General features: G+C 53.4%; 2 protein-coding genes across 16 annotated transcripts; both read right to left on the minus strand.

The window, feature by feature from the left end:
* Positions 1 to 16: 16 nt before the first annotated feature.
* Positions 17 to 11,670, minus strand: LOC131587710 (alpha-1,6-mannosyl-glycoprotein 4-beta-N-acetylglucosaminyltransferase-like). 12 transcript variants are annotated; one of them, XM_058855878.1, is made up of 6 exons: positions 11,544 to 11,670; positions 10,264 to 11,279; positions 3,313 to 3,394; positions 2,605 to 2,722; positions 2,196 to 2,343; positions 17 to 1,265 (listed from the first exon to the last, which is right to left on the minus strand). In XM_058855878.1, exons 4-6 carry the CDS (start codon positions 2,701 to 2,703, stop codon positions 124 to 126), a joined length of 1,389 nt encoding a protein of 462 aa, XP_058711861.1. In that variant the 5' UTR covers positions 2,704 to 2,722; positions 3,313 to 3,394; positions 10,264 to 11,279; positions 11,544 to 11,670; the 3' UTR covers positions 17 to 123. The 12 variants fall into 12 exon arrangements, with proteins under 12 accessions (XP_058711861.1, XP_058711857.1, XP_058711859.1 ...); XM_058855874.1 differs by lacking the exon at positions 11,544 to 11,670 and having other exon boundaries at positions 10,264 to 10,639; positions 11,088 to 11,242; XM_058855876.1 differs by lacking the exon at positions 11,544 to 11,670 and adding an exon at positions 8,699 to 8,780 and having other exon boundaries at positions 10,264 to 11,242.
* Positions 11,399 to 24,870, minus strand: TMEM183A (transmembrane protein 183A). 4 transcript variants are annotated; one of them, XM_058855886.1, is made up of 8 exons: positions 24,696 to 24,870; positions 23,882 to 23,971; positions 20,836 to 20,991; positions 18,493 to 18,649; positions 16,915 to 17,095; positions 13,664 to 13,744; positions 12,843 to 12,998; positions 11,399 to 11,872 (listed from the first exon to the last, which is right to left on the minus strand). In XM_058855886.1, exons 1-8 carry the CDS (start codon positions 24,790 to 24,792, stop codon positions 11,687 to 11,689), a joined length of 1,104 nt encoding a protein of 367 aa, XP_058711869.1. In that variant the 5' UTR covers positions 24,793 to 24,870; the 3' UTR covers positions 11,399 to 11,686. The 4 variants fall into 4 exon arrangements, with proteins under 4 accessions (XP_058711869.1, XP_058711868.1, XP_058711870.1 ...); XM_058855885.1 differs by having other exon boundaries at positions 18,493 to 18,652; positions 24,696 to 24,869; XM_058855887.1 differs by lacking the exon at positions 24,696 to 24,870 and adding an exon at positions 24,467 to 24,588 and having other exon boundaries at positions 18,493 to 18,652.
* Positions 24,871 to 26,448: the final 1,578 nt, after the last annotated feature.

Consider the following 26,448-nt stretch of genomic DNA (forward strand, 5'->3'; position numbering starts at 1 on the left):
TCTCCAGACATGGGGCTGTGGGAGTCAATAATTTAATTTCTTATCCAAAAAGGGAATGTGAAAAATAAAGGACCTCTTAGAACCAAATGCAGCTGCTTTGACATCCTGCCACAGTTGTTGTGCTCAAGTGCCTGCTGTGGTCCAGATGTCGATGCTCTGGATTATGAGCCACTCGCTCTGGTCCTGGGTCACCCGGATCCTCACACACTCCACGGGCCCAGGCAGGACGGTCTCCAGGCCCCGCTGCTCCAGGGTCCCTCTCTTGAAGGAGCCCACGGGGACATAGGAGGAGCAGTCCTGGCTGTGCTCCCGGCTCCAGCCCAGCTCCAGCAGCCCTGCGTGCAGGAAATCGCCCGGGCGCTCCACAGAGCCCGTGCGCACCCGGACACGGCTGACTCGGGCTGGCTGCTGGAACACGATGGAAAAAGTACTACCAGCTGCTGGGGCTTTGCCCCAAAAGTAGCCCTGTGCTGAGCTGTAGGCCTTGTGGGGCTCGTAGTTCTCAAAGACGGACATGCTGGTGTGCAGGGATGCCGGCGGGTTGTCTGGGAGGTCCGAGGCATCGGCCTGGAAATCCTCGTCCTCCAGCCGGTTGACGGTGCCCTGGAAGGAGGAGTAGAGCCCCATGTGCTGGAAGAGGGACGGCTTGAAGCGGATCACGTCCTTCTGGGTAAGCAGCTGGCGGAAGTGGACCAGCAGCCAGTCACAGGGCATTTCCTGGTAGAAGAGGAGGAGGAAGCGAGCCAGGCGAGGAAGATCACTGGAGCGATAGAGCTTCCCAATGTAGCCCAGCTTGGAGAATTCGAGGGTGGCCCAGTTGGAGCCCTGCTGGGAAGCCAGTGCCCTGCGGATGGCTGTCAGGAAGGACCTGGCGCTCCACACGTCGTCCTCGATCATTAGGTAGTAGGAGGAGAGGTTGGCGGCGAAGGCAAGCAGGAAGGCGTAGTCCACGTTCTGCTTGGAGCGGAACCTCACTCGCTCCTCGGCGTCATTGAAGTTCCTCTTCAGGCCCTCCAGGGTGGGGTAGAACTCAGGGGGAGCGTGGATGAGCAGGAGCCGGCCCAGGAGGATGTGGTGAGCGAACCTGCGGGCGATGGTGGCGGCAACGCGCACGTTCCAGCCGGGGTCGGTGTCAGCCAGGTGCACCACCACCACCATCTCCTGCAGCTCCTCCTCCGTGGACTGGCTGAACAGGGACTGCAGCGTGGCCAGCAGGTAGAAACCACGTGGCCTCTGCACAGATGCCATTCCCACTGCCAGGAATTCTGCAAGGCAAAGGAAAGGCTTGAGCAGGCACGGGGGGTGACCTGGGATCAGCACAATGATGTTCCTCCCTGCAAGATGTAATGAAAGGCCTCCAAAATCTCCTCCCATGGCCAGCCTGCAGGGTCAATGCTGTTTGTAACCCGTCTAAGGCCGCTGGGTCCTTCCTGAAGCTGAAGCCTTCAGTGTCTCAGGAGGGGCCCAAAATTGTCCCAAATGGCAGCAAGAGGCAGGCTGAGGAGGCAGGGGCTCCTCTGGAGAAAAATTCCTGAAAAACACCTTAAAAAAGCCAAACTCAAGTAACAGTGCAGAGAGAGTCTACAGGGCAGGAATGGCTTATTGGTATGGCTGCACATTCTGGAAGCGTTCCCCACTCCACACCTCATGGAGATGCACCCACCTGGGACCAGGCACCTTCTGTCCTCCCCATGGCCCAGCAGTAGTTCAGCTTCTCTTGCTGCTGGTTGGGGCAGCACCATTCCTGTGCTGGTTCCAGCACAGCCTCACAGGTTGTCCTGAGCTCCTTCCCACAAGGTTTGCATGGGAATTGCTCCTTGTGCACCTGTCCAAGAGCTTGTCCCACTTCTCCCACACTGTGGAGTTGTCCCAGTGATCCAGCTCACCATCTCCACTGGAACCTCAACCCCAGGGAGATGGGATCTCAGCAACCCTCTCCAGAAAGGTCTGGGAAGCCCAAAACACCAGTCACCCCAGTCCCAAGGTGCAGAAACTTGGACCCTGTGTGGAGCACATGGAGCTTCCCCAACTCCTCCATCCCGAGAGTGAGCAGTGAAGGCTGTGGAAGTTTTGGAGGAGGTTGTGGGCAGGTCCCCACCCACAAAGGCTGGACACAGCCCCTCCCTGCCCCAGCAGCAGTGATGGGGCAGGTCTGTGCTGGGATGTGCACACCCACAGAGTCCAGGACCACTCACTTTTCCGGGGAGCCAGGGAGCCAGCAAGGAGCTGGTAGGAGACGTTGTGGAGTGCAGAGAGCTCGTCTGTGTCCCTGAGGATGTGCTGGGCTCCCTCCGGCTGCAGCAGCTGCAGGATCGTGTCAGGAGCCAGGCCCCTGAGCTGCACCTGCATGGGAGCCACAGGCAACCAGGTCACACCCCAGAGCACCATGCAGCAAGAGGGGATGACAACAGGGGGACCCAGAAGAGAAGGAGAGCCCCTGGATTAAGGGGTCCATCTGCCCAAGGTAACCCCAGGGAGAGAAGGCAGAGCTGGGGGTTGGGGGTGACATGGGGCTGGGAAGAGAGCAGAGCTGAGGTCAGGGTCCATGTGGGGCAGAAAGGAAAAGAGGATACTCCAGTGGGACATCACTGATTGGGGACTCACCTTCAGGGGATCCTGTTCCTGCCTCCCATGGAGGAGGAGGAGGAGGAGGAAGGAGGCAGTGAGCAGAATCATGAGGGAGCGTTTCAGGGAGCATCGCATGGCCCCTGCTGGCTGAGGCCTGGGGAGATGGGACACGTCAGGGCACAGTCTGGGGAAAGCCACCACCCCCTGGATGGGACAGTACTTGGATACACCCCTGGGACCGCCCCCCTGCCCTGAGCACCCACAGGTGCACACACTGGGGCAGCCATGGGGCATCAGGCAACACTTGTGCACTGTTCCCTTTGGGCAGGCAGGGACAGGGACACCCCAACCTGACCAGGATGAAATCAGCCAGGTACAAAATCCCCCCAGACCAGCCCCAAGCCACCTCAGCTGCCCTGGGACACCCCAAGCAGCACCCCAGAGCTGGATGCAGAAGAAATGCAGGTGACAGTACCTTAGGAAAAACTTTTGGTTGTGGGGACACCCCAGACCAGTCACCAACACCCCAGGACTTGTGACCAAGCCCTGGGAAACACTCAGGTCTCAAATGGGCCCAGGCTGCTCTTCCAGCACTGTGAGGAGGAAGCAGCTCCCCACCTTCCTCCAGACAAGCACCAGCTCGCCCTGTCCCAGCCCTGTGCCCTGACTGGCAGGACAAAAAAGGCATCCCTGAGGAGACAGTGTCACCTTCAACGAAGTTGCAGTGAACTTGAGGTATTTTACCTTGTAGCAGAGGTATGGCAGGAGGCTAAAAGGCTCCTGTCTTTGGCTGGGTTTTTTCAGTTATAAATGTGACAGTGCTGCCCTGGAAGAGAATTAGCTGAGCCCAGGTGAGTGCCCAGAGTGATGGGGCAAACACCCTCAACCCCATCCACACTGCACACAGTGCCTTGGCTTGGCTTGGTCAAAGCAGCTTTGAATGCAAATGTGGAGGAAAAGCCCTCCTAAGCCTTCCCAGGACTGTGCCCCAAAGACTTTCTTGCCCCAACCACCGCTGTGCAGGGGATGCTCCAAGCCCACCCACAGGCTCCACAGATAGGAGCAGAGCCTCTGGGACCACTGCTCTGGAGCATATGCTGGGCTTAATTTAAGGAGAACCCTCCAGTTTTTGTGCCTAGGAATCCTTTGGAGGGGTTGTCAGCTCCTGAAGAGGCTGGTGCCAAGCAGGTGCCCCTGATCTGATCTGATCTGCAGCCACTCCGTCCTTGGAGCAATGACCCCGTGCAGGGACACGTCGCGTTCCTTGGAGATAAACACTTGGAGCCAGGGAGCCGTGCTTCCAGGCAGGGCAGAGACAACAAGCTCCTGGAGCTGCTGGAAATGCCATGGTCCCAGCAGAGAGAGGGGCCTCTCCATCCCTTACAGCTCTGGACACATGGGGGACCTCACCAGCTCAGGGGGGAGCAGCATTAGGGACCTGTCCAAGCCACAGGGACGTCACACCCTGACACCACCCTGGACATGCATTTCCAAGCCTGGACCTCCAGGATCTACAACCAGGGCCAGGGTGAGCTGGGAAGGGCGAGGCTTGGCCACCTGCCAGGCTGGGCATTTGGATGGCCACTGGTTTTTCTGGCTGCTGGGGAATGTCTGCCTGCCAAAGGCCCATTCTGCATCCAACAAGATGTTGCTCAGCACCCCCTGCTCTCACAGGCAGCAGCTTCAGGCAAGGAGCAGGCAGCCCATGGGGAACAGGTCACAAGCACAGAACACACAGAACAGAAGGTGAGAGTGCAGCCACATAATTACCCCCCTAATTGGGCTTTGGATTTCTGCCTCCATGAACAGAGCAGCCCAGGTAAGTGGGCACAACCAGGGGTACAGCTTCCTCCTGCTCCAGCTCCAAGTGCCTCCACAGCGTATCCCTGTCCCCACACTGCTCCAAGCACCTCATGCACTTTCCCCACAGCTCAGCACCCCACTGCAGATGTCTCCAAAAGCCACCACTATGGGGACATTTGCCAGGAGGAGCTGAGAGCCACTTGCTTGGAGCCAAATTCCTCTCCAGCCTGAGTCCAGGGCAGGGGGAAGGAACAGTCCATTCCCAGCCTCAGTCCTACGAGGTTTCCTCTGTGAAAACTCCTGGTGTGCAGGCAGCTCCAGCTGCTTCTGCCGGCACTGGGGAGAGCAGGGCTGGTTGCACAAGGAGGAGGGAAAAGCCAGGGCTCCCTTCCCACTGCCAGGAGTGCCTTTCGTGCTGGGGGAAACTGAGGCACACACAAATGCTGTGTCACCCAGCAGGGTATAAACACTCAGTGCCCCGCCCTGGGGATCTCGGGATGGAGAGGGGTAGCAGCAGCAGCAGAAGCATGTGGGGGACACTGTAAATTGTGGCCATTCGGGGCTGTGTGGGATGGGGACTCCTGGGAGTCAGGCCAGGGTCTGGCCCCATGTCCCTGGGTGTCTCTGCTCCAGGGCTTGTCCCACCGGGACAAAGGAGGGGAAATGCCCTGTTCCAGCAGCACACGGCTCCGGGGGCCAAAGCTTTCGGTCAGCTCAGGTGTCCCACACCTGTCCCCAGCACAGGGGGCTCCCTGCAGGAAGGGACAATTACACCGACCCTGTCCCCACCACTGAGAGCTGGGGAACCCCCCGGGCAGCCCCCTGCCCTCACCCCGGGTCCCAGACACCCCTCCCATGGCAGCAGGAGATGGCTCCTGGCCAGCCCCGCTCTGGGCACCCCCGCCGAGGGCAGACACTCACGGGTGGGCGGCAGCGGCGCCTCCCTGGGGCACTCGGCCCTGGCAACTTCCCCGGGCTGGCCACACTCTGGATCCTCGCTCGGCAAAGCCCCACCCCGAGCCCTCGCCTGCCTCCCTCAGAGGAGGAGCGTCCGCAGGCGGCCTCTGCCCCAAGAGCTCCGGAACAGCGGCCGGGCCGGCAAGGGCCCCCAGCCCACCGAGGGAACGGAGCAGCTTCAGGGACGGGCATCCCAGCATGGGGTCAGCTGTGTCCCACCGACCCCATCCTCACAGGCTGCTCCAGTCCCCCGGGCACCACCAACCCCCGCTGGGGGCTCTTGCCAAGCCCAGCATCCCAAACTCCAGCACAAACCTGCCATCACACCGAGCCAGGAGCTGGGGACACGGGGCTGGGGACACGGAGCTGGGGACACGGAGCTGGGGACACGGAGCTGGGGACACGGAGCTGGGGACACGGGGCTGGGGACACGGAGCTGGGGACACGGGGCTGGCGACACGGAGCTGCTGACACGGAGCTGGGGACACGGAGCTGGGGACACGGAGCTGCTGACACGGAGCTGCTGACACGGAGCTGGCGACACGGAGCTGGGAACACGGAGCTGGGGACACGGAGCTGGGGACACGGAGCTGGGGACACGGAGCTGCTGACACGGAGCTGCTGACACGGAGCTGCTGACACGGAGCAGGCGACACGGAGCAGGGGACACGGAGCTGGGGACACGGAGCTGCTGACACGGAGCTGCTGACACGGAGCTGGGGACACGGAGCTGCGGACACGGAGCTGCTGACACGGAGCTGCGGACACGGAGCTGCCGACACGGAGCTGCCGACACGGAGCTGCCGACACGGAGCTGGGGACACGGAGCTGCCGACACGGAGCTGCGGACACGGAGCTGGGGACACGGAGCTGCCGACACGGAGCTGGCGACACGGAGCTGGCGACACGGAGCTGGCGACACGGAGCTGGGGACACGGAGCTGCCGACACGGAGCTGCCGACACGGGGCTGGGGACACGGAGCTGCCGACACGGAGCTGCCGACACGGAGCTGCCGACACGGAGCTGCCGACACGGAGCTGCCGACACGGAGTTGCTGACACGGAGCTGCCGACACGGAGCTGCCGACACGGAGCTGCGGACACGGAGCTGGGGACATGGAGCTGCCGACACGGAGCTGGCGACACGGAGCTGGCGACACGGAGCTGGGGACACGGAGCTGCCGACACGGAGCTGCCGACACGGGGCTGGGGACACGGAGCTGCTGACACGGAGCTGGGGACACGGAGCTGCGGACACGGAGCTGCGGACACGGAGCTGCGGACACGGAGCTGGCGACACGGAGCTGGGGACATGGAGCTGCGGACACGGAGCTGGGGACACGGAGCTGCGGACACGGAGCTGGGGACACGGAGCTGGGGACACGGAGCTGCTGACACGGAGCTGCGGACACGGAGCTGGGGACACGGAGCTGGCAACACGGAGCCGGCACAGCTTTTTCCCCATTTATTTTCCAGCTCTTGTGCTGAGTTGGCAAAAAACTCTGGGGCTGCAGAGCCAGCACTGCACGCCTGACACCCCGGGCCAGGGCAGAACCTGGATCCTACCTGGGATGTAGCCCCAGCTTCCTCACACACTCCAGCTCCTCACTGGAGTACTGGACATTGCAGCTGGGCTGGGAATGAAGCCTCTTCTGATCCCAATGAACCAATGTGGGCCACACAGGGACCTTCCACTGCCTGGTTTGTTCCCAGTTCCTCAACTCTCCAAGACTTTTCTCCCACTGCCTCCCTCCTCCAGACCCAGTGCAGGAACATGGCTCTGGAGCATCCACAAGTCACCAATGGCATCGCTTGTCCCCAGCTCCAGATCAACTCTTCCCCACACAGCAACTCACCCACAGCATCCCAGTGGACAGGAAGCCCCTTCCCTTCCCTTCCCTTCCCTTCCCTTCCCTTCCCTTCCCTTCCCTTCCCTTCCCTTCCCTTCCCTTCCCTTCCCTTCCCTTCCCTTCCCTTCCCTTCCCTTCCCTTCCCTTCCCTTCCCTTCCCTTCCCTTCCCTTCCCTTCCATTCCATTCCCTATTTATTCACACAGAAGTGTGGATCTCACTACCCTTCTCTCCTTGCTGTCCTGGACCTCTCCTACCTTCAGGGAGCCTCATGTCTCTTGTGAGAGGCTCCAACTTCTACAAATCCCCTGTAACAACTTCCAGCCCTGGCTCCTCCCTGTGGGAACACATGGAGCCTGGGACATCTCTGCACGAGAGAGATAAGGCAGGGCAGGAAGCAGGTGCTGGGAAGGTGGAAGAGACGTCCCCAGGCTCCCAGATCTGCTGGCTTTCACTTTTCCTACATCATTTGGGTTTAAATCCTTACACTCCGATGGTGTGACGGCAGTGGCTCTGTCCCAGTGGGGACACTCCACCAGCACTGGAGCAGAGGCACTTGAGGATTCCCACCTGGGCAGGGGCTGGAGGACTCCAGGAGGGCCAAAGGAGCCAGGATGGGGCAGGCCAGCATAGCTTTGCTGCTCAGTGGCCCAGGATGGAAAGGACCGTGGGGCTTGGTGGCAGCTGCAGGAGGGGGAGGGATTTTCTCAACCATAGCTGCACTCCTGCACAGGAAGGAAACCTGGTCTTTCCTGCCTGCACAGAAAGGAAGAGGGGGAGGGCTGTGACACCCAGCACAGCCCTGCATCCCCAAGGCTCAGGGTGCAGCAGCCTGCCCATAGAAACAGCCACCACTGCCAAGGGGAGCAGCAGAGCCACCAAATTCAATTCCCTGTTGGTCCCCACAGGCCACTTCAGGGTGCAGTGCTGGCATTCTCCCAGCACATTCACAAGCCTGCCTGGAGCAGGAAAGGAATCCACAGCTAGGACAAAGCTCCTGGTGCCCAGGCAAACATTCTGGGTCCTCTTGCCCTCAAAGCAGGTGCCACAAGTTCAGCCTGAACCAGTTCATTCAGCCATGCCTTTGTGCTATGGAGCAAGTCCCAGGTGGTGTTTGGGTGCTGAAAAGGAGTCCCTCCACCTGCCCCCTGTGAGAGCCACAGCATAGCCCCAGTGCCCAGGAACCAACCAGAGCCTGGCACCCAAAGCTGCTCTCAAACCTCTCTCTGGCCCCAAACACAAACCCACTCTACTCACTGAAATATTTCACCAGGGGAAACAGGGAGGTGGCTGAAATGAGGCTAAAAGACACATTTTTGCTTGCTTTTAGAATAAGCTGAAGAAGGTGCAAAGGCTGTTCTGAGAGAGCCCCGTGGCTGCACAGGCACACCCAGCACAGGGGGCTGGGGAGGACCAGTTCCCCCAGTTGGGGCCAGAGCACAGGGACTGGGATGGGACAAGCACAAGGGAACCCAGAGCAGGGCCCAACCCCCTTTCCCAAACCCCCAGGCCCCGCCTTACCCAGCTCAGCTCCTGTTGGACACCGGATCCCTGACAAGGATAGGAACAGGGGGAGGGTGGTGGCCAAATCTTCCTGTCTCCCCTAGGAAACCAGAGAGGCAGGCAGGATCTGTTTACAGCCCTTCCATTATTCAGGAGCAGGGCAAAGCAAAGGTAGAACGGAGCCTCCCACAGCAGGGAGAGCACAGGGAGAGCCACCACGATGCTGATCTGGAGCTCCATTCCACACCACCAGGGACCCCCCTGAGCTGTGTCCTGCAGAAATGGGTGACACCAAATCACAGCCACTCCTGCCAGTGCACTCACTGCATCCCACCCTGGAGGACACTGAAGAGGACTTTTTTGGCAATCAAGCTCCAAGAGAGGCTGGGCTCTGGGGCCAGGGTGGAAATCCCCTGCTCGGGGCAGAGCTTTGGTGTCACTCCCTCACCGAGCAAACCTCAGCCCAGGGTTCAGGGTGTGATGCTCTGGGTAAGGACCAAGGGAACACCTGCATCTGCAGTTCTACAGAGGCAGAATACCCCCTCCATAGCATCCCTGCCTCTCCCCAGCCTCCCAAAATGGATCAGAACAGGTTCCCAACCCTTGCCAGCACTGCTGATCAGTACAGCTCCAGCACTGGGAGCTTTGTAAAGGAAAAGATTGAGAATTGTTCTTGTACATTTTCTACATTTCAGCCTAGAAAAAGCCTGGCCTTGGAGGGGCACCTCTGGCTTAGGGGCATCTATCTGTATCTAAATCTCCATATTTGAATCCAGCAAGTCTGTTGGTGGCAGGAAACATCCCATCCACAGGAGTTCCTGCTGTCACAGCCTGTGCTACCTGCTCTGGCTGCACTGCCAGGGATCTGCCAGGGATCAGCCAGGGAATTCTAGGAGCTGCCAAGCACCTCTGCCCCCTGGATTTGCCACATGCCTGATCAGGTGTTCCTGCTTTGCCTGATGGCAGGAACACACACCCCTAGAGCTGTCCTGTGGCTCTGCACAGGAGCCAGAGCAGGGCCCAGGCTGCTGTTCCCAGCCCCACTCAGCCAGAGCAGCTCCTCACAGATAAGGGCACAGCCTCGCACAGACACCAGCCTAAGGCACGCACTGCTATCAGCCTAAGGGAGGAACCAAACCACTCTGCTCCCACCCTCCAGACCCTGCAGAGACAGCTATCAGCAGGCACACAGCCCTGGCACCATCACAAGGGACTTTTCAGGGAATGTGGCAGGAAACAGCCTGAAGCACAGTCAGAACCAAGCTCTCTGCAGCCACCTCCCTGCAAGACAACTGGAAACTGCAGCATGACCACATTTCACTTCCTGAGCTTCACCACCTGTCCCCGAGTTCAGTGGTGTTTAACCCCACAGCAAAAGGAAGATTGTTGTCCCCCACTTCCCTGGGGCATCTTCCTTGGAGATGGAGCCCCTGCAGCCCTTACACACAGCTCCAGCCCCAACCCTGTCCTGTCTCTCCTCCACCACAACCAGAAGATAGCCCAGGCTCTGCTATCATGGCAGCCCCAGGAGCACAGGGACAGCACATTTATCTCTACTAAACCAATTTAACTTCAAAACTTACCTGGTGGCATCAACAGAAGTTCAGCAGTAGTGGAAAGGGAAATCTGAGGCAGGAGCTGTCCCAAATGTGTTTGAAGTCAAATGAAGAGCCTCCAACACAGATCCAAGGTTGGGGCAGATGTCCTTAGTGGTGATTTACAGAGTGGCAGAGGTACATGCAAGGAACTCCTCCTGGGCAGCTACACCAGGGTCATGTGGGGGTCACAGAATCACTGGATATTCTGACCTGGAAGGGACTCACAGAGACCACTGAGTCCAAACCGAGACAGCAGAACTCCCTCTCCTTCAGGAGCTTCAGTGAACATCCTACACAGACAAGTGCAGCTCCTCCTGCTTGGGACCGGATGTGATGTGCAGTAGGACTGAGGAACTGAGATCTGAAAGGCAGCAAAGTTCAGTCCAGGGTATCTGCACAGCTGCTCCCCTGCCCTGCAGCACCTCCTCTACACCTCCCCAGGGAGCCACGTGTTCAATGAAACCTCCAGACACGTTCATTCTGGGCAGATCACACCCCAACAGGTCCAGCCCCTGCACCCCTCACTTCTCAGTCAGCCCAGAACCACAGGAAGTTTCAGGGTTGCTTCTTCCTCACAGAAATCAATTTGTTTAGTCAAAAGCTAGATCAGTAGTTGCTTGGGGGCTTTCAACAGAAAAGATTTCTACACTGCTCTTTCAAAAGACACAGAGTCGAGTCCTTCATCACTGCTTCGGTTATTTTAGTTTATCCCCTCCTCTCCCTGTTTGTGTTCTCTAAAAAGCACCATCTGGTTTTAAAAGTTTAGATCTTCTTTTCAAAGAAAAACACCAGTGTGAGAACTTGAGTACCTTTACATTCAAGTGAGACTTTTGTCTTACAACTCCTCTTTGAAGTAATTCATTTGTTTGATCATTTATGACTTTTTCTTTCCTTAAACTCAGATCTTCTGGGCTGGGAATTAAGACTGTTGCTGATCACTGCTGTCTTGCTCACTGCTTCTCAGACACTGAAATATCACACTGTGCATGAACACAATTCTGCTGCAGTAAAACAAACATGGATTTTGTTTGTAAATTGTTCCTGGAAAGCAAAAGGGAAAGTTCTTGGAAAGCAAAACCTCCTGCTTCTTCCCGAACAAGAGAACACAGGACCACTCTGATTAGCACCAAAAGGATTTTAAATGAATAGTTCCAGGGAGCTCCTTTCAAATCATAAAATGTCAATTTTACATAAAAGTGTGTTTACAAATAGTTTCTGCTTTACACTCAGCTCTGCTCATTACTGACCAGAAGTTATATACATACAAACTAGCTCAGCAGCTTCAACCACTTGCAAGGAGACTGCAGAATTTATTTCAGAAATAAAAATAGGATTTCCTGGTTCCTAGAAATTCTCTTCAGCCTGCCAGATTCAGTCCCCTGTGGGCTCCTGCAGCCTCAGGAGAGCTCTAGGCCTTTGGGGAGAAGGGGTACTGTGGGTGCCACCAATCCAGAAGCCTGACACTGTGCACAGGGTCCAGCACCACCTGCACCCCCTGCTCCATGCGCGGCTTCTTCCCGTTGCGCACGGGCGCGTCCTGGAACACCAGGCGCACGCGGTGGTGCCGCATGTCCGTGCTCACCGAGATGGAGAACTGCAAGAGAGGAGAGCAGAGCTGCTTCAGAAACTCACAGTGACCAAGAGAGCTCTCAACACAACACTTCTAGACTTCATCAATTCCTCTGAATTCTACAAGTCCCAGGTGTTTCACAGTCACACTCTCAAGGATCCAAACGGGCTCTCTGGCTGGCAGCCCCAAACAATCATGCTGTGAGCTCTAAGGGTTGTAAAAGAACACTGGAACTGCCTGGGCAGTGCTGGAGTCACCATCCCTTGCAGTGCTCAAAAGGCCTGTGGATGTGGCACTTGGGACATGCCTTAGGGGTCAGCATGGCAGTGCTGGGACTTGATCCTGAAGGTCTTTTCCAATCTAAGTAATTTTATGAGTCTGATTCTAAGTGAACCTGGAAGCAAGCGGCGGTCAGGAGAAGTCTGGAACTCACTGCCTAACTCCTAAGTGAGGCCAGACTGAACCTCTCCTGAGCACTGGCCATTTCTGAAATGCTGACTCCCAATCAGGGACCAAATACATTTAAAGAGTTTTCTCATGTGGGATTTTCCTCTCAGAATTTATTGCCATAAAGAGGTATTTTCCTGTGAGGGGCAGACCTCCACTAGAGCTGCTCCCTGTCTCCTGTACCTGCTGCAGTTCTGACTAACCTGCCCCCAGACTCTGCACAAGCACAGCTCCTGGCAGATTCTCTACATCCTCTCTACTCACTGCACCAAACAGGGAAGAGCCAACGGAAATGGTGAAGTTCAACTGAGATTCTGAGCATTTCCTCTCTTCATTAACCATATGATTCCCAGAACTGGTTTGCTGATAGAGCAGTAAGATTTATACAGCCCAAAAGAGGCACTGGGTGGGATTCTTGGGGCTGTCCTGTTCTGGAGTTGGGCTAGATGATCCCTGTGGGTCCCTTTGAACACAGCAGATTCCAGGTGCCCCTTCATGTCCATACAGGAACCTCATCTGCAAAGTCTGGCAGCTTTCTCCCACTCACCAAGGTGAAGGTCATGCCCATGACGATTGGCACGAAGATGAAATTGAAGGTGGTTATCTGCAGCAGGCAGCAATCCTGATCTGGGTTTGTATGCACTTCCTCATACTGGATTGGGGGCTGGAGACCTTTGCAACACTTGCTCTTAAATCTGGGAGACTTGAAAGAAAGAGAGGAAAATTTAGTGAAGCAGGAAGCTCTGCTGGGTTTGGCTGCTCCTCCCCAGTGCAGCCTGGCAAGGTCTCTCCTCCTCCCCAGGTGTTTGGGTACAGTATCACATTAACAACAAAATGCCATAACTCAGGATGGGCAATTTTCAGGACCATTTCTTTAGAGGGAAAAGCTGCACAATTCCCAAGGTTCCCTGAAATTACTGGCTTCTCCCAGTAATTTCTCCACTACTCCACTTCTGGAGGCTTTCCCTGGCAGTGCTGGCTGTCTTCACTTCTCTGAGAAATCTTGGCAATGGCATAACAAGAAGTTTCAGATTTTGGTCAACATTCTGACCACTGCAGTCAGACTCTCTGGGTTTTGGTAAAAATCAGTAGTGATGACCCAAAGGTGAGATTAATTGGTGTAAAAAATCATCCACATCTTACAGCAGGGAAAGGACACCAAAGGAGGAAATAAAAATGTGGGATTCTAAATGTCTTGGTAACACAAACTGAAAACTGAGTTTAGTTCCACATTGTGCTTTGGTTTACAATGGGAATCAGTCTGCATTTATTGTCTGAATGGACAAAAAGCTTCCACTTCCCTTCTACCCCCCAGAAAAATAATTTCTGCTTCAAACAAAAGTCACAGCTGATCTGGTTCTTTCATACCTGCTTTTTGAACTTGAAGTTGAATTCCCACATTGCTTCTTGTCTGTTCCCTACAATCTTTTTGCACCAGAAAAGCAGACACTGAGGTGGAAAAAAGAAACACAATATTATGAAACCCTTAGAAGCACCACTTTAAGTAAGTTTCAACTGATTATAAAGGCTTCCAATTGCAAACACAATTACATAGGAGCAATTAGGAGCCGCTTATTCAAATTAATTACATTCCAAGAACCCTCTCAGCAGTGTAGACATCCCAGTTTCAAGCTGGCCAACTCCTCATGCAACACGTAGTCACTGATGTGCCAAACAGCAAAATCCTGTAGTGCCATTTGTCCCTTTCCTAGGGCAGGGATGAGTGGTGCAGATTCATCCATTCCCTCCACCCACCAGCAGCTCCCATTAAACTGGGTTCCTAACAAGGTTAAAGCAAGGAACAACAGAGAACAGAATAAGGATCGAAAAGGAAAGGATCTAGAGGGAAATACAAAGACCAGTACACAAGCAATGAGGTGATGGATGAAGAAGTTCCTAAACCACTGTGGTGTCAAATGGAGACCTTGGCCTTGCCATCATCAGCACTGACTGTCATCGTTCCGAGTCCAAAACCAGTGCCAGGACAGCACAGTCTGACCAGCCTGCTGTCTCTTTTCAAAAGGAAATGAGAAACCAGCCTCAAACAGCCTCAGAAGTCACCAGCACTGTCCTCCCACACAGATATCCACTAGGACTGCTCTAATTTCACTTGGTTATCACTGTGGGTCACAGGCTCCAGCCCAGGAGGCTCAGAAGAACTCCTGCAGGAGGGAAATCCCTGCCTACCAGTCACAGTACAAGCAAGCAGCCTTCAACAACCAAGGAAAGAACCTGGGAAGTCAGTCCAGCCATCTCTCAAAGCTTTTCCACACCACAGATGCCAGCCCACCACAGCTGGTCTTATCTTTCATCAGTGTCAGCAGGAAGAGGAGGAATCATGTGGGTAGAGAGAACTCCCTGTGATCCATACACAGTCTCTCCTGAAGAGAGAAGGCCTGACTGGGTTGCAGGGCAAAGCACACGTTTAACTTCATTCCAAGATGATCCTAATAAAATGAAGCCAGAGCCAGCCTCTACCACAGGGGCTTTGAAGAGACCAAAGGAGATACAAGATCCTCTACTTCAACTCTAAGTCATATCCATAAACAAGAGTCCTTAAAGGACCTTTTTTCTCCACAACCTTCATGAAGTGAACAACAAAGCTCTGTGGAGTAAAGCTCAGAAACATGCATGGAATAACCTCCACCTGGGAGGAAGCAGCCCTCAAGTTTTTTCCAATAAAAACCTTCTCCAGATCTTTTAACTCAGATGAGCAGCAGATGCTGCTGAGTTTAACTCCACCATCAGTGGCATTTGTAGTTCACCTGCAGAGACAGCCTGGTCTAGCAACCTGTTTGGTCATGGCAAGTAGTGAAGCACAAAAGGTCAGTACCTCCTAAGGGGCAGAGGATGTCGTCCTCGGGTCAGCCGTCCTGCCCTTCAGACGCGCCGTGCGGCTGCCGCTCCGCCCAAAATAATGGGGTGTCTTTAAAGGGCAAACACCTCTGCTGACACCATAACGGCTCCAAGTGTCCCACACAAGCTAGGCTAGGGAAAGAAAAAAGGAAATTAAAGAGGAAAAGCTAGGTTGGATCACACCCAGGACTGGGCTTTCCTCTAGCCACATGCAGTTTAGGTAGTCGTTGCTGTTAGTGTCAGCAACCCACAAAGGTACAACCAAAGCCCAGGAAAGCCAGAACGTGAGGAGGCAGTGCCAGGTCCTCCTCCAAACCCTCTGTGCTGAGGAACATCTGTGCACAGTCACACAAGTACAGCTCAGAGTCCTGCAGTGCAGTAGTACAGCAAGACCAGGCTCAGGGTGGCTCTTTCATGCTGCAAGGGGTTAGGTCAAACCTCTACTGCTTTGACAAAGTCTCGTCCCCATTTAATTTCCTTTTTTAAAAGCTGAACAATGAAAGACTGCACTTAAAAGGATCCTCCTCCAACTGTTAGTACAGGAGAAGCACTAGCAGTGGGCACCAAAGCCGTTATGATGTCACCAGGAATCCTCCCGACCCTGCCAGCACCACCTTGGGATTCCAGCTCCTACAGCCACGAGCAGTGGGAGCCTGGGCTCAGGACTACTGGAATTTCCTCGAAGTGTCTTGTTTTTTCAGTTGGTAAGAATGAAGATCCCCAGCCTGGGGACTCAGGAAGAGAAGGAGAAGCTCTGGATGCAGAGATAAGACCGCACACAGAGCCATGTGCTTTTCCCTGTGCTGCAGCACCACCTCCTGTGTGCTGCTGGATGCTCCCCGAGCCTATGGGGACACAGCTGGGACAGGCAGAGGAAGGAAGAAAGGCAGGATGTCACCTACAGATAGATGAAGCTCCTCTATTTTGAATAGAAAAGAAAGAGTAACTCCTCAATGAAACCCACTTCAGTTGGACTCCCAAAATCCTCATTCAAGAGGTTTTTGACCTTGGATTTGGAGGTGGAGAATTCACATTGTTGCTTAAGCTGCTCACAGAGTATCGGCCAGTTGCAAGTTAAAACCAAACAAGAGACACAAAGGCATTTCAGAGTTAATGGTCAACAGCAATTAAAGAGGAATGAGAAGCAAGTGCTCCAAGCTGGGATAGCACAGGGAATTACCTGCCCACACCACAGACAAACCCTTCACAGCCCAACACAAGTGCTGCCCAGTCCCAGAACAGACACTGCCTCTGCACATTTGCCATGCTCACCCCAGCGTCACCACCCCACCTCACCCACACACCAGACCACGGATGACCTGCAGGAAAGCAGGGTGACACAACTCCTGGCACCAGTGTCACTCTTGAGCTCTCCAGAGGCCTGTTACAGACAGAAGATGTACTCTGGCAGACAGTGTCAGAATAAAGAAAAACATATAAAAGCTGATCCCATGCAGCCTCATTCAGAGGAGGGGAGAGTTGCAAACATCCCTTGCAGTTCTGACATCCAGTGAAACCAGGACCCTTTTGGTGGTTAAAATGGTGTAGTGTAGGACTTAGGCAGAAATTACTCTAAAGCACAGCAAGTGTAACCAGCCCAGTTTTACAGATCCCACTGAGAATACCCAGTGAGTGACCATCCTACACCCCAGCTTCACTGGTGACCATCTCCACATCATCTATTTTTCCTCTAGAAAGAAAAAAACCTGAACAGAAACAGCAACACTTCAGACAAACCCCAGCTCCTGAGTGATGCCACTTACTCTGGAATTCTTTAAAGTGCTGGGAGTACTGTCTGGGATGGCGGGGTTCCTGGAGAGGCGGGCGGCGAAGGGCTCGTACATGTGGAACAGGGAGCGGATGACGCAGGCGCGCAGGCAGTGCAGCTTCTCCATGGACTCCGGCCGCAGGCGCAGGGGCAGGTACGCATCCAGGCTGTAGTGCCTGCAGAAGCCACAGCGATGCTGGCACCCCCAGGGCACAGCCAGGGGCACAGCTGTGTCACAGGGAAACTCCACATCTGTCTGACCACAGCACAGACCCTCAGGGCTGCGAGGGGGGTGTGCTGCTGGCAGGACATCACACGGCAGCCTCAGAGCCGTGAGCTGCACCAGGCAGGCGTCCAGCCCACACATCCTGCTACAGCTCCCAGTTCCTAGAGACCAGCTGGGGATGTAGCTGCAGGCTGCACAAAGGGCTGCAGGGTGCTGCAGGTACTCAGGGACTCCCAGCTGAGCTGACTGTAGCTCTCAGCACTGCCAGAGCAGCCTCAACACTTGCACTCAAGGGTTATTCCTTGATTGCATTCCAAAGGAGCCTTTGCTATGGAATGTCCCACTAAAAACCAGGGGCGAGGGTGACCACAGCTGCTGTCTACTCTGCCCCTGCTGCTTGTGCCTCCTGGGCAACAGGTAAATGTAAAAGATGTGCAAAGAAATAATCTGTCCTGAAGGAATATCCCAGTGGCATGCACTGGGACAGAAGGACTTGTATCAACTGCTGACCATCCTTTTGCCCTCCTTGCTTTCACTTACTCCTGTCACTGTACAGCTCCAAGATGCCCCAATACAGGGAGGTGGCTGTGATCAGAGCTTGAAGCAGGGCGAGTTGTCCATCAGTGATGTTTCCCTTTCAGCACTGACTATGCCACACACACTTGGAGAGGTTGATATATACAAGTGTTGGGCCATGGCAAACAGAAAAGGACACAAAGCTCTGAGATTTTACAGGGAACATACAGGAATACTCCTCAAAAATCCATTTCCAGATGCAAAACAGACATGACATTAGAATCTAATAATGGTCTGGGCTGGAAGGGACCGTAAAGCTCAGCTCATTCCACCCCCTGCCATGGCCAGGGACACCTTCCACTATGACAGGGTGCTCCAGCCTGGCCTCAGACGCTTACAGGGATGGGACAACCACAGTTTCTCTGGGCAATCTATGCCAGGACCTCACTGCCTTCACAGACAAGAATTTTTTTCTAACATCCAATCTAATCCTGCCCTCTGCCCACAGTTTAAAACCATTGCTCCTTGTCCTGTCACCACCCACCCATACAAAAAGTCCCTCTGCCTCCCTTTTATAAGCCCCCTTAAGGTACTAGAAGGCCACAGGGAGGTCTTCCCCAAGCCTTCTCTTCTCCAGGATGAACAACCCCAGCTCTCTCAGCTTGTCTTTGAGGGAGAAGAATATTCCAACACCCCATGCCAAGACAGGCCCACATCACCATGTCAGTGTGCAAACACAGGGCCCAGGCCTACAGGGAATGATTCCCTTATTTCCAGCTCTGCAGAGAACTGCTCTCTACTGAAACCAATATAAAAATCCTTGGGTCTCACCTTCTGTAGAGCCTGGTCCAAAATGCAGCAGTGCAAGTGACAGTCCAGGCTTTCTTGCAGATCAGAGAGAACCGGACAATGTCCTCAGGGCGGATGTAGGAAGCCAGGAGCAGCCAGATGTCGATGGGATATTCCTCTCCTCCTCCCCCTTCAGCGTCTTCTAAGGGCAATGAGGGTTTATTAGCACAGGACATCCCATCTGCACCAATTCCCACCTAGACACACACACTGCACACCTGGCAGCACAGATGGGCCACTAAATTACACACACACAGAGCCAGTCCAAGCCCAGCCTGCACAATCTCATGGCCCTCCTCCCCAGTCCCATCGGTGGCCACACAGCCACGACACCTCCCCTGTGCTGGACACCTGCCACTGTCACCTCTGCTGCACATGTGGGCAAAGTGGCAGATTCATAAAGGAATTCAGGCTGAAAGGGTTCTCTGGAAGTTTCTAATCCAGCACCTCAGCTCAAAGCACACAGAATTAAATAATTTTGTTCAGCATCTTCTCCAAGTGAGTTCTGTGTGCAAGGATGGAAACCACAAAGCCTTTCTGGACCCCGTTTCAACGCCTGACCTTGTCACAGCTGAAATACCACAGTGAGGTTGAGAAATAAAAACGGGATGTCAAATAGAGGCAACTTTATGTAAAGGAGGACCAAGCTCCTGCATTTTTAATCAAAAGGACACATTCAACAGGCCACTAAAATCGATTCACACTTGAAGACCCTGATCATTGACACTGCCAGGCTTGTCAATTCTTTGTTCCAGTGGTCATAGTATTTTGGTAGGAGTTCTGTCAGGGAGGGAAATTCTGTTCTGCATCTGGCAATCAGCTGCTTTTCTTAAATCTCTCAATTTCATTAAAGCTTCTTGGATGGGAACTTTTAATGCAATTCACATGAGAATGGCCTGTTCTTCCTCTCAGAGGTGTCAGAACTGCTCAGCCAGAACTGAGGGCTCACACTCTTTTCATTCCTGAGAGTGTTTTGTAGTTTACACTATGTGTTTGTCCACAGACACTGCTCCAACTTTAGAAGTAAAAAATACTTTTAACTTAATAAGTAGGTGAACAATACTGAGCATTAGGAAGGATAAGAACAGAGAAGGAAAACACAACTTGTGCACAGTGCTAACAGGAAAAGCTGCTGTGAGGTCTCTGGCATAGAAGCAGCGTTTGGGAACTTGAGGGTGCCACATATAACCCTGAGACAGCAGGTTAATACAAAGGGCAATTTTTATCCTCATGTGATGCTTGCCAAAGAAAGCTCTGGATGTGCTCACTTCTCCACAGCACTTCAGATTTATTTATGGCAGGCACACCCACAAGGGGCTGCTACACCCTCTCTGCTGGGTCAGCTCTGGCTCAAGAAGCCATCAGCCTCCACACTGCTGAACTCAGAGGGCAGCCAGAAGCTGTTCTAGCACCATTTTTTCCTCCCTAAACATGCAGCAGAAACAAGACAAGGCTGTAGCAGAACAGAATATTGTCTTTCCAGACACATAGCTCCAGCCACCCAGATATTATTTTGCCAGGATTCTGAAGGATGCCTTAATGTAAGAAGTTAAACTCTTTTAACTCCCTTCCCAGAGACAGTGCTGTTGTGTCTGTTCAGTCTGTGGTGGATGATCACGTGCTACATAAATTGCTACTAAGCTCAAGAAAACTGCTTAAAATTTGCTTCTCAACCTGAAAGCAAACTGTTACTAGAAACATCTGCAGGGTTTTCCAGTCCTGGAGAGGTGTTTCCTGCTTACACTGCATTGTCAATGGATTTCTACAGAGTTGCACAAAGTGTAAGTGCTGAAGGATACATCTCCCTTAAATTAATATATTATGATGCCACGAGGATCAAATGCACTTCCTTGCTGAAAAAATTGCCCTTTAAACCCATTTGTAACAAACCACAGCCTTGGAAACACACTGAAAACAGAGCTTCTGTTTTACCAACAACTGCATCATGGACAACAGCACTTCAACCCCAAAGCAAACCTGCTGCCACCACCCCAGGTTCAGTGAAGCAACACAGCCAGTAGCAAAGTTGCACAACTCTGGAACAGCAGTGTTTGTTTTCCAAGGCTGAGGGATATTTGCTAAAAGCAAGGAGCTCTCAGGATCTGATTTCATGCCCCAGGCTCTGCCTTTGTGCAAATACAGCTCCTGTGACCAAGTGCCAGCAGATTTGCAAGCAACTAAACCCTTGGCATTTCTTTGTGCACACACAAGTTCTAGAATGCTCCAAGAGCCCCATCACCATCCTGTAAATCACCAGCATGAGCATCTCCCATGCAGGACATGCAGCAGGAGCCCACAGAGCCCCAGGAGGGCAGGCAGCCACACCTTTGTGCCTTTTGCTCTTCTTTTTCCTGGAGGCAGCTCTCCCATTGATGCTGTCCTTGATATCCATCTCATCGCTGCTGTCACAGGACTCTCCCGACACAGAGAGAACTTCCTCAGTAGGGACACAGGAAGCTTCCAAACCACACAGGGACTTTACTGCAATCAAGAACGACAGTAAGTAAAACAGCAGAAAGGAAAAGGTGATCCAAGTTCAGGAGATGCTTCAGTGGAACCACTGCTTTACAGCTTTTCTGGTGAGTGACACAAGCAAGTAAATCCTGAGCTGAAGGATTACCTTGTCAGGGAAAGATTAGCAGGGGTGAGTGAATGGGAAACATAATTATTCAGCTGCTTGTTTTAAAGAATGAGCAATGAGGATGATTACAGCACATTATACAGATCCCCCTGGTTTAGCTGAAGCTATTTACAACTCCAAATGAAACAACAGGCTCTTTCTAAGGGGTAACTGGTTTCCCTGAACAGCAGAGTTGCCTTGCATGGCCATGCTCAGCCTGGAGCACCACCTGCTCTGGAACTGTTTTATGAGCATGGAGAAGACTCACTTCCTTTGCAGCAGGACAAACATCCTGTGGCTGATGACACAATCCACTGGGGCTGGAACTCAGTGTTAAGTGCACAGGAGTTCCACTTACCCTGGTATTTAGCGAAGGGAAAGACTCTGGCCTAGCGAGGAAAACAGCCAGCTGAATCAGCTGGAGGTTGGGTTTTTTGTTTTTCTGTATCTGGGGACATGTTTAGACATATCCTTGTGCAAAAATATTATTTTTTAAACTCTATCTGCAAGCTGAGGGCTCATTAGGGCAGAAAAATCCACATGTGAGTCAGTAATGACAGTCTTGGAAAAAGAAAGGTGTGGTCCTACATTACAGCTGTGTGAGGCACTGCCACAGAGACCAGCACCCACAGCAGCTTTGCAAACAGGCTGTGAAATTCATTCAAGAGCTGAATTTCAACCCAACACTCTGGCTGACGAATAGAACATGACCATGAGGTCAGAGGAGGCTTACAGTTTTCAAGCTTTTTTACCCAGCACAAACTGAATCCCAGGAAGGTTTTATACATCCCAGGTCCAGTATCTGCAGTCACCAGAGCCACTGAAGAGCAAAATGTGCTGTTTGAATCACAAAGACAGAGAAGCAGAAAAACAAACAACAACAAGAAACTGAACATAAACTCAGGTGAAAAATATTCTCATTTCTAACCACCAAACAAGGTTTTAAAATGAAAAGACAGCAGATGGAAAGACAGTCTTCAGACAGGGCTTGACTGTACCCACTGACTAGACACACCTCAGTACTTTGCTAAACCAGTTCTACCTCACTTTGCACAGTTTGTTTTATAAACTGGATGCTTTCCTGGCACCTACATGTATTTATGGCAGTTGTCTCCCCTACTGCCAAATCCTACTGCCCTCTCCACATGACCTTTTATAGGTGAAAAGAGAGTGAAATAGGTGGCAACACAAATGACAGCCAGTTAAAACAGCAAATACAGACAAACAAGAGAGGACAAAATTGACAGGAACTCAGAGCTGGGTTTAGAAGAAGAGTCCACTCCACTCTGCTAAGGAAAAGTCAACCTCTGAGTCAACAGCACGAGTCCACTGAACAGTGAATGGCTGCACTGCAATCCTGCAGAGGCACCCTCTCTTCACCTCCCTGTTGTAATCCTCCCATCTTGGGCATTAGAATGGGGAGGAAAAAAGCCCAGAAAAATTCCTCCTGGCCATGGCTCCCCTGCTGCTGAAGCTCCCACAGGGTGCTCGCTGTGGGAAGGGCCCTGCCCGCTGCAGTCCCATCCAGCACGGGCTTCACTCTGAACCAAGCTCCTGGAGGGCAGCAAGGGACCAAAGGGGGAGCTCCTGGCCCCAAGAATGGCACCCCACGATGCACAGATAAGGCAGGGCCAGATAAGGCTGCAGCACGGTCACAGCTGGGCCAGATAAGGCTGACGCACAGCCCTGGGGCAGGGGAGGAGAGATCCCGAGGATCCCGGAATCCAGAAGGGAAACCCATGAAACTGCACTGCAAAGAGCTGGGAAAGGGGTGGGCAGGGAACTGCTGTGACCTGGAGGCACCAGGATGAGGTGGAGGTGAGCCAGAAACACAGCAGGAAAGGCGATAAACTGCATGAATCAGGTGATGCTGGGGCAGGGAGCACAGAACACCAGCGGTTTGCCAGCATGATGCTGAAGTGCTGGACTTTGCCTCAAGGAGACAGGACACAGATGGGTGAACAAGATCCGAATGGGAGGAGGGAAGCCCCAAAGGAGGGAGGTGCCCTGATCTTAAAAGCTTGAGAAGCAGCAGCTGAAGAGGAGGTTCAGGAGCACCAGTGCCCCTGACAGGCACTCATGCCGAGTGCATACTGTCTCAAGCAATGCAAGATTTCAGCAGCAAACCAAGAGTTTTCCTTTATGGAAAGTTCAGTCATCACTGTCAACACAACAACATCCACCTCCAACATGAGTGACCAGCTACATTTAAAAGGCCTAAACATCACCATTTCTCAAGCAAGTGGGGTGTGTTAGTTCAGAAAGCTTCCAGATGAGGAGGAAGTAGATAACAAAATACTGCACCACCTTTCCAGGAAAACTCCTTGCTTACAGAGTTCACCAAAAAAACAGCAACACGCTCCCAAGACCTCCTTGCAACATGTTTGACAGAACTATCACAATCTTACCCCCCCTGCAAAGAACTTCACCTGCTAATAAAGTTATCTACGGTTTTATATCTGGTAATAAAGTAATAAAGACTTTTATCATGTTATTTTCTGCTTCAAGCAGGAGATGACACCCAAGCCTCTCCATCTCAGGCACTAAGACTCAGCAATTCTTGCAGCAGGCTTTCTGCAAAACCTCCTAAGCCCTTAACACGTGATTGTCTACAGAGTAGCACAGGCTCATTTTCAGCACTAAAGGACACACATTTTCTCAGTTTAAGGAACAGGAGTTTCCCATGTCATGCAGAGGCCAGCAAAATGTGAATGCAGTGTGGGGAAGGCTGAGGCCTGAGGGCAGACTCACCTTCCTGCTGCACTGCGTTGGCCACAGCTTTCTTCACCCGTCCAGACTTCACAACAGCTGGGTCTGAGTTGGCATAATCTGCCACGGTCACTGCAGAGCAGGGGAAACAGGGGTCAGAGGGATTAGGGATTATGGGGAGGGGACACAAGTCATGATGCCTGAAGAGAACAGTACCCAGAGAAGCAGAGGCTTGAGGAGGAGATGCACAAGCAGGAAAATGAGCCTTAGCAGAGAGATGCAGGCCAGGAGTCCCCAGCAAGTTTTTACTCCAGAATATTAGTGTAGCAGGCTCAGGGGACCCACATCCCTGCCCTGCCCAGTGCAATTCTCCTTCTGCCACCACCTCAACTAATCCCATTCTCCCTCACACAGCCCAACTCAAGCCTGGCTGATCCTCTGGTCCCAGGCTCCTCCTCCATAGGCAAAGAGGTCTCCTTTCCACATATGCATCCAGAACCCCTCTGGGGAATCCCGACGCAGCTCCCTGCCTGCACAAACCCGAGACGGCCCAGCTCACTCCTGGGTCAGCCTGGACCGTCCTCCTTCCCCTCAACCCCCTCACCCAGGCCAAGCCCAGGCCTTTACCTCCTCCCACAGGCCCTACTGCAGGCCCAGGCCACCTCTCGGCCTGCGCCAGCAGGGCCGGGCTCGGTACGGGTCACCTCGGGCCCGGCTCACCTCGGGCCCGGCTCATCTCGGGCCCGGCTCCCCTCACACTCCCCACTCCCCTCACCAGGCGCCGCTCCCCGCCTCAGCCCCAGCCCCCCTCAGCGGCGGCCCAGGCCCGGCTCCGCAGGCCCGGCCCGGCTCTCACCCCGCTCGGAGCACACGTCGTCGGCGCGGAATTTGAGGCGTTTGCGGGCGGCCCTGCGGGGCATGGCGGCGGCGGCGGGGCGGCCGCGCGGGGCCATGTCCGGCCGGGCCCCGCGGGGACAGCGGGGACAGCGCCACAGCGCCCGCCCCGCGCGCGTCACCCCGCGACCTCGCGCGCCGCTCTGACGTCACCGGGGGGTGTGACATAACTCCCCAGGCCTGAGGGGAGCCCCCCGCAGCGCTCCCGGTACCGCGGATCCCGGGGAACATCCCCCTAATTGTGATGATCTGGGCAGTAATTGTCCCCTCCCGGTACCTCCCGGTAATGGGGCTGTTTGAGAGATTGCCTCCTCCCCGTTCTCCCATTAACAGGTGAAGCCCCTGCCTGAGGGGCTTCCCCCCTGCCCCAGGCCCGCCAGTAATGGGGGTCCTGAGGGGATTCTCTCCAGCACTGAGGGCCGGCGAGGTAACTGTAAGTGAGCAGTAAGAGTTCCTTAACTCCAGTAAGCAGGAGGGGATCCCCCCCTCCACACACACCAGTGCTCCCAGTCCTGAGGGTCCCTGAGGTGAGCGCTACTCCAGTGCTCCCAGTCACAAAGGCCTTTAAGGCAGCTGGCTCCCCAGTGCTCCCAGTAACGCGGGCCTCTGAGTACGTGTGTCCCCAGCTCTCTCAGGAACATGGATCTCCGAGGGAACTGCCCCCCAAGTCCTCCCTGTAATGCAGGTCCCTGAGGTAACTGTGCCCCACTTTGCCCTCCAGTCCTCCCAGTAAAGAGGGGCTCTGGGATAATTGCCCTTCCCAGTCATCCCAGTAAAGAGGGGCTCTGAAATAATTGCCCTTCCCAGTCCTCCCAGTAAAGAGGGGCTCTGGGATAACTGCCCTTCCCAGTCATCCCAGTAAAGAGGGGCTCTGAGGGGATTCCCCCCATCCTCCCAGTGGGGAGGGTCTCTAAGGCAATTGCCCCCCAGTAAAAAGGGTTCTGGGGTGATTGCAGGTCCCCCCAGTGCTACCAGTAAGGAGGAACTCTGAGATAACTGCCCTGATGCACCTCCTTGTTGGAAACAATGGAACTTTTAAATAATAATTTTAGTTAATGGTTTTAATTAACTTTTAATTTAATTGCTTTAATTAGTCATAACCTATATATATAAACTATAAATAGTGTGTTATTTTTACATTACTCTTTGCCAGCATTTACCAAAGTTGCCATGAGCCCCTTTCATAGGAACACAGATTGGGAAAAGTAGTGAAATCGAAGTTTTGATAAACTAAGTCTGATATGTTTCAATGAGCAAACCTTGGAGAGAGAACATATAGGTGAGGTTTGACATCTGGAACGCTGAATTTATGAACCGCAAGGACATTTTGCAGAAACCTGAAGATAAAGAAGAGGCTAACAAAGACTCCATCTATGTGTTGAAAGTTCCTGTTTTCCCAAGATACTAAAAAGACTAAAAAGATGGAGTAATTAACATAAGAAGTGGCAAATCAGTAACCAATAGAGGATAGAATAGTATTAAATGAAAGAGAATTATAAGAGAATTATGGAATTTAGAACAAATTAAACTTTTTTTTTCCCTAAAGATGCATAAACAGGTGAAAAATTTTGTATTTCTGTCTGTGTGGAGGATGGAACTCTGTTGGCCACACACACCCCAGCCAAGGATAAAGTAATGCCACTGACACTAAAAAGACAGTGTTGGAGGGGTTTGTCTGATGATTTCAGAGGGTTTGGAGCACTCCCAGGAGACAC

This window comes from Poecile atricapillus, chromosome 23 (assembly GCF_030490865.1).
Source record: "Poecile atricapillus isolate bPoeAtr1 chromosome 23, bPoeAtr1.hap1, whole genome shotgun sequence".
NCBI lineage: Eukaryota > Metazoa > Chordata > Aves > Passeriformes > Paridae > Poecile > Poecile atricapillus.

Coding starts and splice junctions, on each gene's coding strand:
- LOC131587710 (XM_058855871.1), bottom strand. CDS start 5,528: ATGCTGGGATGCCCGTCCCTGAAGCTGCTCCGTTCCCTCGGTGGGCTG. Junction 2,344..2,604: donor AGGAACAGGATCCCCTGAAG/GTGAGTCCCCAA, acceptor GCTCCCATGCAG/GTGCAGCTCAGGGGCCTGGC. Junction 1,266..2,195: donor CTCCCTGGCTCCCCGGAAAA/GTGAGTGGTCCT, acceptor TTTGCCTTGCAG/AATTCCTGGCAGTGGGAATG.
- TMEM183A (XM_058855885.1), bottom strand. CDS start 24,792: ATGGCCCCGCGCGGCCGCCCCGCCGCCGCCGCCATGCCCCGCAGGGCC. Junction 17,096..18,492: donor TGGACCAGGCTCTACAGAAG/GTGAGACCCAAG, acceptor TGGCTTCTGCAG/GCACTACAGCCTGGATGCGT. Junction 12,999..13,663: donor ACTTCAAGTTCAAAAAGCAG/GTATGAAAGAAC, acceptor CTTTCTTTCAAG/TCTCCCAGATTTAAGAGCAA.